This window comes from Lissotriton helveticus, chromosome 6, assembly GCF_964261635.1.
Source record: "Lissotriton helveticus chromosome 6, aLisHel1.1, whole genome shotgun sequence".
NCBI lineage: Eukaryota > Metazoa > Chordata > Amphibia > Caudata > Salamandridae > Lissotriton > Lissotriton helveticus.
This window is the reverse complement of record NC_136067.1, coordinates 1,432,215,617-1,432,235,928: the sequence shown is the minus strand read 5'-3', so window position 1 is coordinate 1,432,235,928 and position 20,312 is coordinate 1,432,215,617. Positions and strand designations below refer to the sequence as shown.

The 20,312-nt window shown below is 45.5% G+C and overlaps 1 protein-coding gene across 1 annotated transcript in view; it reads left to right on the top strand.

Annotated features, from left to right (window-relative positions):
- LOC144761779 (trace amine-associated receptor 1-like) overlaps nt 1–20,089 on the top strand; it is a 101,152-nt gene extending 81,063 nt beyond the window's left edge. The window contains exon 2 of the mRNA XM_078647025.1: nt 18,431–20,089. Coding sequence (XP_078503151.1) covers nt 18,568–19,587 — 1,020 coding nt within the window. The 5' untranslated portion in view covers nt 18,431–18,567 and the 3' untranslated portion in view covers nt 19,588–20,089. The remainder of the gene's footprint in view (nt 1–18,430) is intronic.
- Nucleotides 20,090–20,312: the final 223 nt, after the last annotated feature.

The following is a 20,312-nucleotide window of genomic DNA, read 5'->3' as shown; positions in this document are numbered from 1 at the left end:
AAATATATCTTATATGTTTAAAAGTGTGCACCAAAATGACAGAAGAAAAGTAGGTGTTACACATTCCTAATTAATTATGACTTCATGAAACCTCCATAGCTTGTATTTCACATGTACTAATATTGTCCAACTAAAATGAATTTAATCCCTTAGGATTTTAAATGTTTGTACATGTTAGTACATTCGAGCAGAAATCTGTCACATTAATACGTATTATTTGTAACCATACTAAATAACTTCAAGTGCATTAGAATTGAACTAGAATTATGACAATTCATATTCCCTGTGAATTTCTGCTTAATAATTATGTATGTTTTACATTATGTTAGCTCAATTTAATGTAGGCCTGACTAAAGATGTGAAGTCCGTTGACTTGCTGAAGCTACTGTTCGTGAGAGAATTCCTCGGAATAAGCAATAATGAGAAACAGTGTTTTCTTTCCTGAGTTCGTATGCATTGTACAAGATACTTTGCTACCTTTTTTCGATACAATCCTGAACAGCTGCCTGGGAAACTGTCCTCTTGAACTTGCTGAAGGAGCATTGCTCTAATGTTTCACATAGTGGATCTTCTTTATGTCGCTTGACACCCATCCTAGATAAGCTGACCAATCGACTGAGTAGTCTGACCCGATGAGGTCATTCCAGGAGGTGTCGCCCCCAGAACAACAAGAATATAATATTGCCCAATGTAACTGATGAGTGTGGTTCTTCCTTTTGCTGGCTGGAATTAGCGCTCTTGAGTGTGACGGTTGAGCTGCTAACTTGCTAAATATTTGCTGAAAGTTCCTAGGCAAATCTTGATCTGCTGGATGCGGACACACCTGGCTTCCGTTATGAACTGAAGCATATACTGTGTGCGTTGAGCGGTCTCTTCATTTTTTAGGAAACTACTTGAACTAATATGTTTCATGCACTTCCTGAGTTCTTGAGTTTTGGTATATTATTTCAATTGCCTTATTAGAATTTGACTAAATTGTATATAACCTGATTTACTGATGCACTTGTTTACCTCAAATTTTGATAAACTAAACAAAATCCCCATATCGATTCAGCTATCATGACTGTTCCTTTTCAATTGAATGTGCATTCCTAATTTGGGACTAATGACTAGAGGAGATCATATTAGAGAGATCTCACAACATCAAATACTAATGCTGGTATACTGTATAGCTTTAACTGAGGTCTTAGTGTGAATGATTCTGGCTTGCCTATGTTTCTTCAGGAGATTTGGGCTTGCGCTGATAATCTTCTATCTTTATAGTATTGTATTGACAGTGATCTATATGAGTTGTGTTTATAGTTTGTAGTTCAGTCATTCAATTCCTGGTTCTCATTGGATGACTGTTGGAACCCTTTTATATCCAACTCCTCTCAGCACTAAACAAGATCCATCGGAGGACCAAGAGGGTGAGAGGTAATCATTGACAGGAAACAGTTTAAAGGTTATCAATTTACAATTTTTTCATGGGCCTAGTAATGCTACTGACAAAAATCCAACATACAGATACTCGGTAGAATGACTTTAAAAAGGGTTTTTGCAAAAATAAAGTTGTAGATGGTAAATGTGACACTTTTCTCTCAAAGATGCGAAACGCAGAACAAACAAAAGGGTCGCAGAGAAGACGATGCGTCGATTCTTCCTGTGCTCTGGTTGCGATGCGACAAGATGGTGCCTCGATGTATTGCAACGATCTGGTGCTATGTGATTAAATGGCGTCTCTGATGTGATGCGTCAACATGGATGCTATGTGTGCACCGCCGACAGCCGTGCGCCGAAATCTGTGGTTTCCTGAGCCTCGACAGGCACTGCATCACTCTTCTCCGGTGATGCGGTGGTGAACAGCGGCAGCGGCAACAAGCTTCCTTGGCGATGCGACAGTGGCTGCAGCAGCGGCATCATGCTTCCTTGGCGATGCAACGGCCCAGCGACACGCTTCTCCGGTGATGCGAACAGCGGCAGTGGCAACACGCTTCCTTGACAATGCGACTTCAGCTGCTGCAGCGGCATTACACGTCTCCCTCATTGCGTCGCACTTCCAGCTCCCAACAGCAAGGGCCTCACGTACAGTTACAGGCACCTCAGGGCAGGTCAGAACTTCCAGCATGAAAGTCAGAGAAGCTGGGGGTGTAGTCCTTTTGTGCCTGGGACTTCAGAAACAGGAGGCCAGCTCTTCTCAGGCCCTTGGAGACTTTTCCTCAGATGGCCACACCAGAACAGCAAAGTCCTTCTTCAAGCAGGGGACACAGCACACAGCAAAGTCCCTTTGTCCTATCGTCAGCAGAAACAGCAAACTGCAGCCCAGCCCCAGACACACAGCAAGGGCAGTACTTCTCCTCAGTCTCTTCAGCTGTCCTCTTTGGCAACAGGTTCCTCTTGATCACAAAGTAGTCTAAAGTTCAGGGGTTTCAGCTCTCATATTTATACCCCCAAAGTCTTTGTTCTCTAGGTGTAAGGGGTACTGGACCCAGTCCAAACCAGTTCTGGGTGCACTCTGCAGGTGCACAACTTCTTCCTTTGTTAGTGTGGGCCAGGAACATCAGACGCACCACAGGAGGTGGAGCCAGCATTGTGGAAGGCAGGCACAGCCCTATTCAGGCCCAGGTGCTACTCCTCCCACCACTCCAAATGCAGATCGGCCTATTCAGCCTAGTGCTGACTCACCCAGACTCCTGGAGCCACCCCAGCCCCTGTCACTCTCAAACCAGACAGTCAATCCACAAACAGGCAGAGGCACACAGAAAATCTGAACAAGAAAATACCACTTTATAAAAGTGCTATTCCCAAACACACACTTTAAAAACCTTCCTTCCTAAAAGATGTGTTATCAGATTCTGAGTTCAGGGATTCCAGACTCCAAGTTTCAATCTATCTCCTATGGGAAGATATGCAGGTAAACATATTACACAGCATTCCCCATTCTGTCCTATAGGCAAGATAGCCTTTCAAAAGTGAAAAACTAAATTGGCTGTATTTCAGTATCAGGACATGATACACACACTGGGACATGTCCTACCTTTTACATACACTGCTCCATGCACAGGGGGGGGGTGGTATCTTGGGCCTGCAATAGGGGTGTCCTAGGTATAAGAAAAGGGAAGGGTAAGGTCTAGCAAGTGGGTACACTGGCCAGGTCGATATGGCAGTTAGAAAACTGCGCACAGGCACTGCAGTGGCAGGCCTGAGACATCTCTTTGGGGCTACTCATGTGTGTGTCACAATGAGTGCTGCAGGCACACTAGTGGCATTTGAATTACCAGCCCTGTTACACACAGTGCACTTTATTAGGGACCTACTGGTAAAGCAAAAATGCCAATCTGAGATAACCAATCACAATAGCAATTTACTGAGGGAGCACTTGCACTTTGGCATTCATCAGCAGTGGCAAAGTGCCCAAAGCATCTAAACCATCAAAAACGAAATCTAGCACAGTGTCAAAGATACAGGAGGGAGAGGCAAAAAGTCTGGAGAAGCCCTGCCAAGGATGCCAGGTCTAACAATAGGGTATAATGATAGTAGCTCCAAGACGTCTTATGGTAATCACGCGCTTTAAAAATACATTAATATTAACATTGACAGTGGTATCCAATAGAATTCCGTAGAATGAAGTGGAGTAAAGTGGAGTGGCATACACTGGAGTGGAGTAGAGTGGAGTTGGATACAGTTGAGTGGAATACCGTGGAATATCATTGAGTGGAGTGTCATACAGTGGAATGGCATAAAGTGGAATAGCATATACTGAAGTAGTGTATAGCAGAGTAGCATAGAGTGGAGTAGCGTACACTGAAGAGGCATAGAGTGGAGATGCATACAGTGTAATAGGGTAGAATGGATTGGCATAGAGTGGAGTTGTGTACAGTGTAATAGCACAAATTGGATTGGTGTAGTGCGCAGTGTTGTACAGTAGAGTGACTTAGAGTGTAATATGGAATAGTGGAGTAGTGTACCATGGAATGGTGTATAATGGAGTGGTGTAGACATGAGTAGCTTACAGTGACGTGGAGTGGTGTACATCGGAGTGGGGTCCAATCGAATAGCATAAAATGTAGTGGTGTAGAGTGAAGTGCCATACACAGGAGTGACGTAGAGTGCAGTAGCATACAGTTGAGTGGCATACAGTAGAATAGCATAAAATGGAGTGACATACCATGGAATGGTGTAGAGTGGAATATCATACACTGGAGTAGCGTTTAGTGGAGTGGCACACAGTTGAGTGCATACACTGAAGAGGCGTAGAGTGGAGTTGCATAAAGTGTAATAGCGTAAAGTGGACTGGAGTAAAGTGGAGTTGTGTACCCTTGACCCTGCTTGCAGGTTAGGCCGCTCCCCAGCCCACACAGCACCACCTGTGTGTTCATGCCTTTAGCCCCCTGCTGCCTGAGTTCGCCACCACTGTAAGCCTGCTGCCCCTTTCCAGTATTTCCCTGATGTGCCCTTGCATTAGTATTTTTGCCCCTTGTGATCTCATTGCTGTTAGTTGCCCCCATTTGTAGCATTTTTCTTTCTGTGCCCCCTGCATTTGTATTTTGCTCTTGTTGTGATTCTATTGTTGCTAGGTGTATTTGTTTGTACTGTTCCCTCGCCCGCTATAATTCCTGCTCGTTTCCCGCTGCTGCCTCTCCTGCAGCCCCACCCCCTACACTCCCATTCGCTGCCCGCTCACGCCTCCCAGCTGCTTCTCCCTCCCACCTCCTCATAGCGGCCGCGCCAAAGGTGCGCCTAAGGCCTGCCCGTCTGTGCCCATCCGTGACTGGACCACGCCCAGGGCCAGAACCCCTGGTCCCTGCGAACACCACTCTGCCGCCTCCACCATGACTCCAGCACCCTCCACGCACTCAATGCCGGACGATCACGCACCTGCTGCCTGGCCTCCCAGAAGTGCACCCAAGAACATTTCTCCTGCTGGAACTGCAGAACAATGTGTAACACAAACATATTAGTGTGAAAGACGAGGATACTGCGGAGCCCGCCCACGTATCCTACAAACATGGCCACCCCTTTTTTCCAACAGTAGCGTCCATTTTGAACAACCCGCGCGGTCTAGTTTCTGAACAACATTATGCGGCAAACACGGAAGCATTTACACCGTCTCCTCGCTGGAGACACGCTAATATGCGGTCCGGTGGGGAGAGGTCTAGGTGCCCAGACGCGGCGTCCCCAACACTGAAGTAAGTGAAATTTGCTTACACAGATTTCGCTGTCAAGGACATGAGTCCGACATATCTTTTAGGTTGCGTGAACCCATGTAAACCTCAATCTCTCTGTCAAATATATACGCTGACCTTTCCTACCTTCTCATTTTTGGCACGATTGTTTCATAGGGAGACACCGCCCCCCCTGAGTCCATGGAGCGCAACCTCGCACATAACAAAGTAACAGTATGAAAACCTTGTTTACCTGTTTGTATGAAATGTGTGTTGCTTGTGTGTCATCACTTGAGTTGTGTATAACTGTTTATACACATATGTAAATAATTCACGCTGCGCGTCTGACGAGCATGTTTTAAACCTTTCTAGGCAAAACCACGCTCGCCTCGGAAGCCTGCGTGCGCCATTATGGAGCAAATCACCAATATGGAGCACTGTAGCATGGAAGAATAAAATGTGTACCCCCACTCGAGTGAGGGGGGCTCTGTTTTCTAACGCATTTTCTCCATGTTTACCATTTCAGATACACAACGTGACTTAGGGAACGTATGTATTAATTACGCATGCTTTATTAGTAGCAGAGTTCACTTTATATTCTTTATTTCACTATCTCTAATTTCCTATTGAGGTTTATTAGGAGTGGCAAACACAGGGCTGGTCCCTGTGTGGTCCTGATGAAGAGCTAGGGGAAACTCGAAACATGTTGATCATTCACTGAATTCCTACTCGCCATAGTTAGGTTTCCCAGTGTACCCCCCCTTTTTTAGACATACCAACCTAGGAGCAAGAATAAAAGTTATTTAGGACCACTAGTAAGGTATTTTTAATCACTTTCCAACCACTCCACCACCTACTGCACCACACATAGTCTTCCACTTAAAGTGCTCCTACATAATTGCTCAAGTTGTAGCATTCCCCAGTTTGTAGAGAACTGGGATGGCCCCAATGATGAAGCATGTCACTGTGGGGAAACCCTGGTGATGAGGGGACTCAAGAAAGACATTTTTCTTTCTTCCTGGTTTTTCCTGATCACACTGGTTAGGAGCCACCTTTTTGTACTAGGTCTCTAAACCCAATACCTTGGGTTTACTTTGACTGGAACTGCAGCTTCACCAGCATCCTGCACACCAACCAACCTACCAAAGAACCCAACTACCTCAGACGTATCCTACTCAATCAATACCCACTCCGAAAGCAAACACGCCGTTTAACTCTGGGATCTACTCGACTCCAACACCCCAGACGTCGCCTTCCTGACGGAGACCTGGCTGAACCCCAGAAACACTCTCAAAGTCTCAACCAGCACTGACGACACCCTCAGCACTGCTGAACACCAGCACTTCCGCAACACTAGCGCAAACTGTGTCATCAGGCTCCCCGCTGGATCCACTCCCGCACAAATTCGGGAAATTATTCCAGAAAGACCTTTTTCATCCATTATATTCCATCTGCCATCAGTCGTTTGCCACCGCAACTGTCCCGGAGAGCTGGAAGTTGGCAGTGGTTTCACCCCTCCTGAAGAAACCCACACTCGACCCCTCCTGCTTGTCAAATTACAGACCCATCTCCTTGCTCCCTTTCCCGGTTAAGATCATGGAGAAGCTGGTTACCCGATCTCTATCTAGATTCCTATTGGATAACACCTGGCTGGATGTGGCCCAGTTTGGCTTCCGGCCAGCTCACGGGACGGAGTCTGCGCTGGTGGCCATGTTGGACAATCTTCATTTGCGGGTCGACACGGGTCTGGCAGCCTTTCTAGTGCTGCTCGACATGTCGGCCTCGTTCGACACGGTCAGCCACTCCACCCTTATTGAGCGGCTGGAGGAGATCGGAGTCACGGGGTTGGCAAGGGACTGGCTGGTCTCGTACCTTAACAACAGGCAACAGGTGGTGGCATTGCCGCCTTTTAGGTCGGATGTGCGGAGAGTTGGGCAGGGGGTGCCCCAGGGCTCAGCCATCAGTCCTATATTATTCAATCTGTACCTCCGCCCTCTGATCCAATTAATAAGTTCCTTTGGTATTTCGGTGTTTAACTACGCCGACGATACCCAATTGGTCTTTTCTTTGGAGGGTAAGGACGCTGTCTCCTTGGGTCAAAAACGGAGGTGCTGCATTGTTCTAATGATCGGGTTCCGCGTCCTTTGCCAGATGATTTCTGGCATCCCTCCTTTCCTGGGGCAGTGACTGCAGCGGAATCTGCTCGCAATCTTGGGGTCATGTTTGGCCCCAACTTACAATTGGACATCTTTGTTAATAAAACCGTAGCCACTTGCATGATGCTGCTGCGGATGCTACGTAAAGTTCTTCCATTGCTCCCAGCGCAGGCTAGGCCTGAGGTAGTGCGGGGCATCATTCTAAGCAGGTTGGATTACTGCAACGCACTGCTTCTGGAGGCACCTGGTACGCTGGTGGGCAAGCTGCAGCAGGTACAAAATATGGCAGCCAAGCTGGCACTGTCTCGCTCGCGCACTGCCTCTTCTTCCATGGCACTCTTGGACTTACATTGGCTGCCGGTCCATCAACGAATCCTTTTTAAAGCATCCTGTCTGGTTTTCAGAGCGTTGCATGGACAGGGTCCGGTTTTGCTGCAGAATTTATTCTCATGGTACTCCACTTCTTGGAGACTACGTTCTTCCTCGGCGTATCTGGCGACGGTTCCCAGAGTTCAGAGTGTAAGGATGGGTGGTCGGTCTTTCAGTTTTGTGGCTGCTAGACTATGGAATTCTCTCCCGATATCGTTGAGGAGTCAGGGGGATTTTCTATCCTTTAAGAGAGGTCTGAAGACTCACCTGTTTCCAAGAGCAGTGTGATCTTGCATTGGTGGTTTCGGCTTGCTGAATCAAAGCGCCAGGATACCCTTTGGGTGACAGTACAGCGCTATACAAATATGCCAATACATACATACATACATACTTCCAGATTCACACTGATCCCAACACCACCCTCAGAGGACCCCTCGTCTACAGACCCCCCGGACCCCGACCACAGATCAGCGACTCCATCGCCGACTTCATCAGCACACACGCCCTCGCCTCAATGGACTAAACTTCTACCTCGAGAACAACAAAGACACCAACTCCACCACCCTGATCGACAACCTTGCCAACCTTGGACTCAGACAACTTGTCACCTCACCCACCCACTCCGCCGGCCACACGCTTGACCCCATCTTCTCCCAGGTCTCTTTTATCCACACCACCGAGCTCCACTGGACCAATCACCGTTGCATCCACTTCCCTTTCCAGAAACCTACCACGCACCACTGCACCCAGCAGATGCCACGCCACTGCTGGTGTAAAGTCACCGAAGACCAGCAATCCACCACCCTTGCCCGGAGCTCACCCGCAGACCCGACCGACCCCGCTGCCGCTGCGCGCAACCTCAGACAGTGGATCAACGACTGTGCCAACACCCTCGCCCCGCTCAAGAAGCCCTACAACAACCACACCAGCAAGAAAGCAGCTGGTTCACCAAAGACCTCTAGGCCTTCAAGTAAACCTGCCGAAAGCTGGAAAAGAACTGGATCCTTGAACGAACACCGGAAGGCCACACAGCCCACAAGAACACCACCTGCAGACACCACCACCTGATCAGATCCACTAAAAGGACCTCCTTCAAAGACTGCCTAGACAACAACGCACACAACAGCAAAGAGCTCTTCAACATCGTGAACGAACTCTCCAACCCCAGCTCCAACTCCGACGATATCCCACCTTCGCAAGACCTATGCGACTCACTGGCCACCTTCTTCCACCGCAAGATTGCAGACATCTAGACAGCTTCAACGCCACGACCACCCCGGCAACCACTGAGCCTTCTGCCCCCAGGACCACCATCCGCACCAACCGCCTGCTCTCCTGGACCAACATCGACGACGACACCATCAAGATCATGAACACCGTCCACTCCGGATCCCCGTCAGACCCTTGCCCACACCACATCTTCAACAAAGCCAGCACTATCATTGACCCCCATCTCCGGAAAGCCATCAACATCTCCTTCGAGACAGTGACCTTCCCGGAGAGCTGGAAGCATGCTGAGATCAACACCTTATTCAAGAAACCCAAGGCGGACCCCGAGGACCTCAAGAACGTCCGACCCATCTCCCTGCTCCCGTACACAGTGAAGGTCATTGAGAAGGCCGTCAACAAACAACTGACCAGCTTCCTCAAGGAGAACAGAATCCTAGCCCCTTCCCAGTCTAGGTTCGCAGCAACCATAGCACCGAAACTGTCCTCATTGCCGCCACCGATGACATCAGGACCCTGCTAGACAACGGAGAACCCGGGCCCTCATCCTCCTGGACCTGTCAGCCGCCTTCGACACGGTCTGCCATCGCACACTACGAACGCGCCTCTAGGACGCCGGAATCCATGAAAAGGTCTTGGACTGCACAACCTCCTTCCTCTCCGGCAGAACATAGAGCGTCCGCCCCCCCTTCCGCTCCGAAGCCACTGAGATCATCTGCGGCATACCCCAGGGCTCATCCCTCAGCCCAACGCTGTTCAACATCTACATTGCACCGGTCGCCCACATTGCACTACCTCAACATCATCTCTTATGCTGACGACACCCAGCTGATCCTCTCCCTCACCAAGAACCCCCACACCGCTAAAACCAACCTCCATGAAGGAATGAAGGACATCGCTGACTGGATGAGGAACAGCCGACTGAAGCTTAACTCAGACAAGATGGAGGTCCTCATCCTCGGGTCCACCCCCTCGACCTGGGACAAGTCCTGGTGGCCGACTGCATTAGGAACACCCCCTACACTTGTGGACCACGCACACAACCTAGGGGGTCATCCTCGACTCCACCCTCTCCGTGACAAAGCAGGTCAATGCCATCTCCTCCTTCTACTTCAACACTCTCTGCATGCTTCACAAGATTTGAAAGTGGGTCTCCGCCAAAACAAGAAGGACGATCACCCAGGCTCTCATCAGCAGCAGACTGGAATACGGAAACGCGCTTTACGCAGGAGCCTTGGCCAAACTCCTGAAACGGCTCTAATGCATCCAGAACGCCCCTGCACGTCTGCTCCTCGACATCCCTCGCCACATCCACATCACAACCCACCTGATAGGCCTGCACTGGCTCCCTGTCAACAAGAGGATAACCTTCAACCTTCTCATCCACGCACACAAGGCACTCCACAACACCGGACCAGCGTACCTCAACAGCCGACTCAGCTTCTACACCCCCACCCGCCAGCTCCGCTCTGCTCAGCAGACCGCGCCCTCGCCACAGTCCCACGCATCCAAAGAGTTACCGCCGGTGGCAGATCATTCTCCCACCTTGCCGCCAAGACATGGAACACCCTCCCATCCGCCTACGGCAGACCCAAGACCTCCTGACCTTCAGAAGACTGCTCAAGACCTGGCTCTTTGAACAGTAGCAGCATTCCCCTGCCCCTAGCGACATGAGACACTCACGGGTATGTAGTGCGCTTTACAAATGATATGATTGATTTATTGATTGTACAGTGTAATAGCATAGTGGAGTCAATCGGAGCGCAGTGGCATTGAGTAGAATAGTGAAGTAGCATACAGTGTAGTGGGATATTATGAAATGGTGTAGACTGGAGTGGAATACAGTGGCATAGGGTCCAAACGAATAGCTTACAATTAAGTGGCATAGAGTGGAGTGCCATACACTAGGTGGCATAGAGAGGAGTAGTATACAGTGACGTTACATGCAGTGTAACAGAGTAGACTGGAGTGGTGTGTAGCTGAATCTCATACAGTGGAGAGGTGTAGAGTGGAGTTGTGTAGAGTGGAATGGTGTATAATGAACTGGCTACAGTGCATGGCACACAGATGTATGTGAAATTTAGCAACAGTGTTGAACCTGGTTTGCACAGTAATGCAAAACAGTGAATTGCGCTGCCTTTAATTTCTCCAGATTAACAATCAACGCAGAGCCATGCATGGCAGCCTTGCGTTCCTTTGTAAGTATGACTTAAGTATTGCATTGCCCATGTGACACCATAAGTGATGCAAGGGTACCGCTATCCAATAATACAGCTTGGCCTTAGTTAATTTTGGGCCATGGCATACCATGACACCTTTGCAGTATTCCGTGGTACCTGACAATGACGAGCCAGTATATAATTGGGCAATGGATGTTTTTAGAGAATGAAAAGGCAGCCATATTTGGTTGTCTTCATAGTTAGGTTTTTAAATATAGGTAAGTGGGAGGTTCCTACCTATTACTACTTTATTAAAGTGGTAATAGGTAGGGAAATGTATTTATTAATTGTATTTATTGTTGAATAAGTTTATGGCGATGTACTGTGTTAGTTTCACAATTTTTCAAAAATTCTGCAAATGTACCATGATGACAGACATCACTAAGTTTAAATGTCTTATAACTTAACCCCTTCACTGCGGGGCAGATTCCCCTGCTGTGCTGGGGGGCGGGGAGGTGCGCACAGCGCCCCGGTGCTCATGACGAGCTGAGCTCGTCATGAGCCACGGTTCTCGTGTGCACGTCATGACCATGTCCGTTCCTTAGAACGCTCAGAACAGCAGGGGAATTAGCCCCGCGTGTGAGCGTTTTAACGGTCATGACGAGCTCAGCTCGTCATGGGCACACGGGAACCGTGACTCATGATGAGCTCAGCTCATCATGAGCATGGGAGGGGTTAAACAATACTTACCCTACTTAACTGCAATACATCAAAAACCATGATCTCTGCAGCTAAATGTATGAACATGCCACAGTCTATGGAGAATAATACATTGATGGAAAAATGCATTTTGGAATCCCCTGTTATCTTTACACCCTCTTTAATGATCCACCACAAAAATGTACATTGTCTCAAAATGTAGAAAATGCTATTGTTCTGGAGGTTTGGTGTTGATTCGTCAAACGGGTTAAAAGTTATTAGGGATCAAATATCCAAGGAATCCCTATCTTTACGAAAACTAACTATAACTACAGAGAGGCAATCAGATTTAATGTGATTTCTTTGTCTTTATCTGTTGTATTTCTTATGTATATTGTTTATTGGTTTCCATAATGATGTAACTATAAATGTTTATTTTGATTGTTCGTGTAGTAATTCTGAAACTTTACATATGCCATCTAGTTTATTTTTTAGGCTTTCTTGCTACCTTAAGTAGGATTGTGCTACATATGAAGCCCAAGATTGTGCTACATATGAAGCCCAAACGAATAAAAGCAAATCATTGATGTTATAGAAATAAAGATTTTTTTTTTCCTAATGGACAATTATCATGTGCTCCATATAGTGATTTGTATAGCTCACTGCGAGGTCACTTTTCCATTTTGGTGCATGGGAGTACATAAGAACGATGGTTTTTGTTTTGCCTGTTGGGCCCAGTTTTATTTTGGGAGCCATAGAGCATGCAAAGAACATTTATGCAGATTAAGATTTTTTTATTCATTATGTATTGGTTTATAGTTTTCGATTTGCATTTGACCATAAATGGGTCTTTCAGTTGTTCATGTAATAAATCTGCAGTCTAATTTATTCTTTGGGCATTCTTGCTTTTAGTAGGATTGTGCCACATATGATGGTCAAGGTGAATGAAAGGCAATCGTAGCTGTTACAAAAAAATGGAGATTACTATTTTTTTCCTAATGGCCAATAATCATGTCCTCAATATACTTTGTGTAGCTTTCTTCTAGGTCACTTTTCCATTTTGTTGCACTGGAGTACATAACAAAGACGTTTTATGTTTGACTAGTTGGGACAGTTTTATTTTGTGAGCCAGAGAGCATTCAAAGAAAATGTTGGAAGGTGTTTTATTAGTAGGTGCAGGTAGGTACATACAGCTAGTAATAACACCTCAATCACAAATAAGACCCTCTCAAGTTTTAATAAATGAATTCTTGCTCAACCCTTGGTAGCTTGGCTCATGAGCAGTTAGGATTAACTTAGAAGACAGGCGTGCAAAGCATTTACTATCAACAAAATAGTAAATAAGTAAGACACAACACACAATATGAATCCAACACTAATTCATAAAACCAGGAACTAGTTTTACCTTTAAAATGACACCAAAACAACAGCATTCTAATGCAGGGAAACAGAGAAATTGATTTTTAAACATTAAATGTATAAATGTGCTTTCTAGTGCCAAAAAGTGAAAAGCGTCAACCACAGCTATCTGGTCGTGCTTGACGGAGACCAAGTTGAAGTTTCAGGCAAACCGCTACTGTATACTTTGTGACCAGAACTGTACCCCATCCAACCTTCCTAAATCGGAGTGCAAGATTTTCAGTCCTATTTTCTCTCTTCCACCCACACTTTTCACTAGGGCAATTTTCTGAGATGTTTAATCATTTTCATGTAAATTATATTTTCTAATGATGTCCTTCTATAAAGTATTGAGAACCCGAGAAATGTAAAAAGTGATTTCACTGGTGCACTGACATCCACAACACAACATTTTATTTTATATTAGGAGGATTTTGTTAGGCCTGGGTACAATTCTTTTTACATTGGTGTATCTGCACAATTTTCAGCAATTTGGTCCAGATGTACATAGGCCTCCATTTTGCAATTTCTTAAAAGCTAATTTTTGCAATCAATATTAGGAAATCGCAAACAGCTATGTACAGCAACGTGTATTCCACTGTTTTTAATTCCCAATGGGTCACAAGGAACCCACCTCATTAATATTCGTGAGGCAGGTCGTAATTTGCAACCCATTGGTAATGGCCAGCACTCACAGGGATGGTGGCCTGCTGTGGTCTGCAGACAACCATGTCTGTGACTACTTTTTAAATAATGACCTGCTCCAACAAATGATAGATGGAATGCTGAATGTATCAAACATTCAACTCTAGTCAAGAGATCTGGGTTAAATAGATCATTCTTTTGCTCACTACACCACCCTATATTAGACCCAGCCATATGCAAATCAGTCTTGACCCAGCTCGTCATGGAAACAGTGCAGCCTGAACTGCCATGCCGGCTACTCCCTGTTGTTTTCTTACTGCCCCTGAGTTCTGTATCCAAAGAACACTTTCTTACCATTTGCGGCAACTGGCAGAGTAGGTCTTAGGATGGGGAGAGACCTTCCCACCAAACTCTGTGTGTGTGCTTGTAGGTTATGTGTGTGGGCAGTATTGTTTTATTAATTATTGGCATAAGCTGGCATAGAATTTGTAATTGTAATGATTTCTTTATTAAGCACAGCATACACCAGAAAGCATTCTGGTTTCAAGAGGCTGGGGAAAGACAAAAAAAAAAGAAAGGTATGGGTGGAACAGAAGGCTGGATATCTACATGTGGACATATGATGTCCTTTAAGCAGTTAAGGAACTCATTGGACATTCGGACAAAGTCTACTTGTATGACATTTATCATTGCAGTTTTCAATCTATATAGTATTTAGTATTCAATCTATTTATGTTATGTTATGTTATCCGACATTTGTAGCGCGCACGGATACTCAAGGGTGTCCCGGCTCGAAAGCCAGTTTAAAGGAGACAGAGAGGCGTGTGCAGAGGCTGGATGCTTTTTAAACAGCCTAATGTCTTGGGTGTTTCGCAGCTCATAAGGAAGGGCATTCCAGGCTTTAGCCACCTTGAATGAAAGGGAGCTGCCCCTTGTTCTAGCAAGGCGGTAACGAGGAATAGCAGCAAGGCATTTCCCTGCGGAGCTTAGGTGTCTGTGAGGCACATAGAAATCAAAGCGCCTCCTGAGATACAAGGGCCCAGATTTGAATAAGGCACCATTGGCAAGGGTAAGAGCCTTAAACAGGACACGCTGACCCACCGGGAGCCAGTGCAAATCCTAGAGATGTTGCTTTGTACTTGACCTACCAGAGATGCCCAGCAGCACTCGTGCTGCCGCATTCTGGATGGTCTGTAGCTTTTTCAGCTGATAGCCAGGAAGGCCAATGTATAAGGCATTGGCATTGTCTACGCGTGATAGAATGAGAGTGCAGGTCGTCATTTCCTTTGCAGATCTATGCAGCAATGGCAGGAATTTCCTAAGTAGTTTGAGTGTACCAAAGCACATGCCGGACAGTTTTTTTTATCTGTGGTGAGAATCTGAGGTTCTCGCTAAATCAGATTCCCACATTCTTCCCCGTTGACTTAGGCATGGGGTAACCCTCTGGCCAAAGGTCATCCCTGAAATGCGGAGGCAAGGACCCATTGAGGAGTACCTCAGACTTGTCCTCTTTGCATTTGAGTTGAGCCTGCACTAGCCATTTAAAAACTTCTGCAAGACAGTTTTGTGGCTACGTCAGGGGACATATCATTTTCCTTCCATGAAAAGAGGAGCTGGGTATCATCAGCATACGCTATAATCTTTGCGCCCAGCTCCTGAGCCAGATAGATTAACGGCATGACGCATACATTGAAGAGAAGGGGGCTTAAAGTTGATCCTTGTGGGATGTCCGTGGTCACCTTTCTTGGTGTTGAAGAGAATGGGGACAGCCATACCTGCTGTGTTCTATTCTCTAAAAAGGATTCAATCCTATCCCACACCAGGCCAGAGATTCCGATACTGGAGAGATGGGCCAAGAGTTGGCAATGCGGCATCGTATCGAAGGCGGCAGAGAGGTCCAGTAAGATCAAGTTCGCTATGCCGCCTGAATCTAGGCATCTAATAGCCTCTGACATCTCGACCAGGGCCGTCTCTGTTCTATATGAGGCCCTGAAACCCGACTGGGCTGTTTGAAGGGCACCAGAAGTCTCAACAAACTCAGAGAGCGGTTTGTGAACTGCCTTCTCACACACCTTCGCCACAGCCGGGAGGAGTGAGATAGGATGGTAGCTAGCTAGTGTAGTGGGGTTTAAGGAAGGCTTTTTTAGCAGGTGGAGTAGTTTCGCCTGTTTCCACTCTGGTGGGACCGTAGTGGTATGAAGCGATAAATTGATGATAATCTTCACTTCAGGGATAACTACCTCCGCCACCGCAGCTAACTGCCTAGCTCTGGGGAACCTGATTTAAGGGATTTGAGGATGGCCAATGTGTCCAACAGAGGAATGGGTAAAAAAGTTGTCAAGAAAGTGTGAGCTAAGTCTGGGGCTAGGGCAGTCCGGAGGGGGTGTTCCAACTCCACTTGGAAACCGGACCCAAAGCTGTCCTGGATCGTTTGGAGCTTGTCTATAAAGAAACCGGAAAGCTTCTCGCACCAAGAATTAGAGGCGGGAACGGCCATACGTTCCACGCAAGGCTTCAGAAAAGTCTGGACAATGGAGAACATTTCTTTTGAGTTGTTTTTAGACTGAGCGATGCGCTCTCTGCGTAAAAATTGCCTTCGGCCTTCTTAATGGCAGCATAAAACCATTCTGGGACTTCCTTAGTGCTATTTTGATCAAATGGGCAATAAGCTTGTCTCTAGCTGCGCTCCAGCTTTTTACATGATTTCTTTAGCTATTTGAGTTCGTAGACCATGCTTTAGACTGGGTGTTTCTTATTCTCTAGTTTATTGTATTTCTGCATTAGAGAGGAAGATCATTCCATAATATTTTCCCGCTTTGGCAAGTTATTGCCCCCAACCGTGTTCATTACCATTTGATGGTTGAGAGGTGAGGGTTCTTATTGAAGAAGTGTTTTCTTTTGGTCTTGGTCTGTACAAATAGAGCTGTGAGCTATTTGGGGGATTTTTGTTGTACTGCCTTACAAATGTTCGGGGAGGGTTCTTGTTTGATGGGTAGTTAGATCAGTTTGGATCATTATGATATATTGTCATTTTGTTTTCAGACCACATATAAATCTAATAGCACTGCTTTGAACACTGTGCAGTGTTGTTAGTGTCTTCAGTAAATTATTGAGCAGTAAAATAGTCTGTATAGAATGAGGAAGATCCATTGAATTTTGTCGAGCTTGGAGCAAACTGTGGACAAGTTGTTAAGGTTTTGATGGGTGTTTTTTGTTGTTGCTTGAGCTGAGGGATGACGAGAAGTTTCCAGGTTAGTGGAAGGTGGAAGTTGGGGAGAGGATGTGGCCTAACGGCTAGGGCATTGGACCTCGAAGCTGGGCAACCAGGTTCGAGTCTCGGCAGGGGTGCTCAATATCCTGTGAGTCTTGGCAAATCGCTTAATCTTCACGTGGCTAAAACAAAAATTAATGTGTCTGTCTTTAACACAACTGTTTCTCATGCAAAGTGCTCTGATACCTTTGGGTCTAGTTCTATATAAATCTATTTAAAAATGTTTATTCATCTATGGTATGCTTTCTGCAGTGTTGCACATCTGTGTGATTTGTAAGTGTTTCTTTTAGGCTTGACTTGTTTAGGACTTGGAAAACATAGACATATGAATCAATAGAATTACAAGATCAACATTCATTTACCTAATAGTCTGTGTTCTACTATGGGGATTTATTGATAACTCAAATAAAATAAAGAGGTTTGCAACCCAGCACAATGAAGCTGTGAATGCCATGCTAAGACACAGCCTGACCTGGGTCAAAATATCTTTAGTGTCTCTTTTTCAGTTCCTTAGTATCTGTTCCTCAAAGGCTAATGTCTGTGTCTCAAAAGCATATTTGGATGTCTCAATAGAGCGTGTGCCTATTATTCTACCTCTCGCTGGAACACCATTGGACTCACTTTAACTCTTTCAATAGTCCCCCCTTCACTTCCCCCAATTGCTCCCAGTTTCTCAGATAACACCGATACCTTTTCGTTTCATGTTAAATTCTCTCCCATTTACATTCTAATTCTATTGTTTTTAGGAATCGGTCAAACGGTCTTCCGCTTTCAATATGATTTGTCCCTCCCCTCCTATAGTCTCTTCATCTTTCCATAAGAGCAATCAGTTGAATTATTCAGCCAGGTGCTTCAAAACACTTTGCGCATGTTTTCTTTTTCTGTCCGCCCCTATATACAATTCATTTTGTGCACATATTTGCACTTTCAATGATATGGATAGGTGTACAACGTCCCATTTTTTCTCATGATCATGATGTGTAGAGTTTTCCACTGTATTCCAACTCGTATGATTACATCAGGCATGAGATGTGACAACATGAATTTTAACTGACTTTGGGTGACATAGATAGACATGGAAATGTGCGTCTCCACAATATTGTACATCTATGATGTATCCTTGTACCTACACATTGCACGTGCTGGCTGGACCATCAAGGAAGAAAGAAAAAGCGCAAGAAAACTAATATCGTTATGAGCATCTATACTGTATACCTCTAATGTTAACTTGCATATGTTTGCTCAGGCTGAGTTGTTTCTACAGTGAAACTGCTGCTTGAGTTTTAGAATGTAGCTGAATACTATTTGACAACTTCAACTGCATGTTTTTAATTTACTTTTTATTTCTTCATTTCCATACAGTGTTCTGAGCTGAATTGTCTTCACTGTGCAGAGGAAGAAACAGAACACTTTCCACTTAAACATGTGTGATTGATGTCAACTCCAAATTTTCAGTGGCAGTAAACGCAACAAAGGAATGATTGGGAACTGATGAGAACATGCCTGCTGAGTTCTGTTTCGACTCACTAAACGGTTCCTGCGAGAAGAGCAGCTGGGCTCTTGGCATTCGTGTCCCTATGTATACCTTCATGGTCTGCACGATACTGACAACAGTTGCAGGAAACCTTGTGGTTATCATCTCCATTGCTCACTTCAAGCAGCTCCACAACCACACCAACTACCTAATCCTCTCCATGGCCTCTGTGGACCTACTCCTAGGCGTCATGGTCATGCCATTCAGCATGGTGCGCTCAGTGGAGCATTGCTGGTACTTTGGCAACTTCTTCTGCCAGCTACACAGCAGCATGGACGTCATGCTCAGCACCGCCTCCATCTTCCACCTTTCCTTTATCTCTGTGGACCGCTACTATGCTGTCTGTGACCCACTGCGATACAAGAGGAAGATCAATTCTCTGGTCATCGTTTCCATGATCTGCCTCAGCTGGGTGGGCTCTGCCATTTTTGGATTTGGTGTGATCTTCCTAAAGTTGAACCTCATGGGATCAGAGCAGTTTTTTGACGATCATATCAATTGTGTCGGGGGCTGCTTTTTGTTTTTTAATAAAACTACAGGTGTCCTGTCCCCTTTGATATCCTTCTATATACCAGGATTTATTATGTTATCGATTTATGGAAAAATATACAGCATTGCTAGGAGGCAAGCTAGGGCCATCACGGATGCCGCATACCAGTTTCAGTGTCAGGTTGGAATTGGGGAAAAGCATCAGATCTCCCGCATTCGAGAAAGAAAAGCCGCCAAGACGCTAGGGATAGTGATGGGCGTGTTCCTGGTATGCTGGTCCCCCTTCTTCTTCTGTACGGCCACGGACCCCTTTATGAACTATGCCATACCACCAATTTTAATTGATGCTTTAGTTTGGTTTGGGTATCTGAATTCCACATTTAACCCCATGGTGTATGCCTTTTTCTACAAGTGGTTCAGGCGAGCACTGAAGATGATCGTATCTGGAAATGTATTCCATCCAATGTCTTCCAGAACTAAACTCTATAGTGATTGACTAATGGACACTGTATGTGGCAGTTTGAATTTCAGCAGTCCAAACAAACCTAGCAGGAGTCCCATTTCAATTCAGGGCAGATTCACTGAGAGCAACTGCATTTTTAGTTCTTGAATACAAAAAAAAACTATGCCAGATAAAATAAAAACATTAGCAAAGTCAGAATGTCTGGCTTGTGTTTTGAATTCTGAGTCAAACATTTGAAAACATTGCTGCAGTGGAAAGCCACACAGAAAAAATATTTCTGTATACAATCATCCATAAGCTAAATAATTAGTGTGTGGTAATTCAGTATACTTTTGAGATCTGAAATAGTTCCTCTTGTACTGCAGTGCTAGCAGTCCTTGGAGGTGGAATGATACAAGAAACCGACAGTAACATCAGGTGAGAAAGCAATACTCTTTGGGGAGGAGTCAAAACCCACTCTATGTACATTTACAGGAATTGAAAAGAATCTGTCTTGTAGAATGCTGAGTTGTCAAGCCAGACATAAAAATGAAGATAATTAATTGCCCTGTCGTTCTTTGTCGATTACCAGGCAGAATGTTGAGGATTCAGATTGGCCTTTTATTCATGAAACATGAATTTCAAACGGGAGAATCCAGCAGCTCGGCAGCAATCTTCATCAAATGGAAACCTAATCTGTAAATCATTAGATCTGTGCAGAAATCTCCGATGGTTACCGTCAATTTTAACATAATTTAATCTTATTTATTTATTTCCAC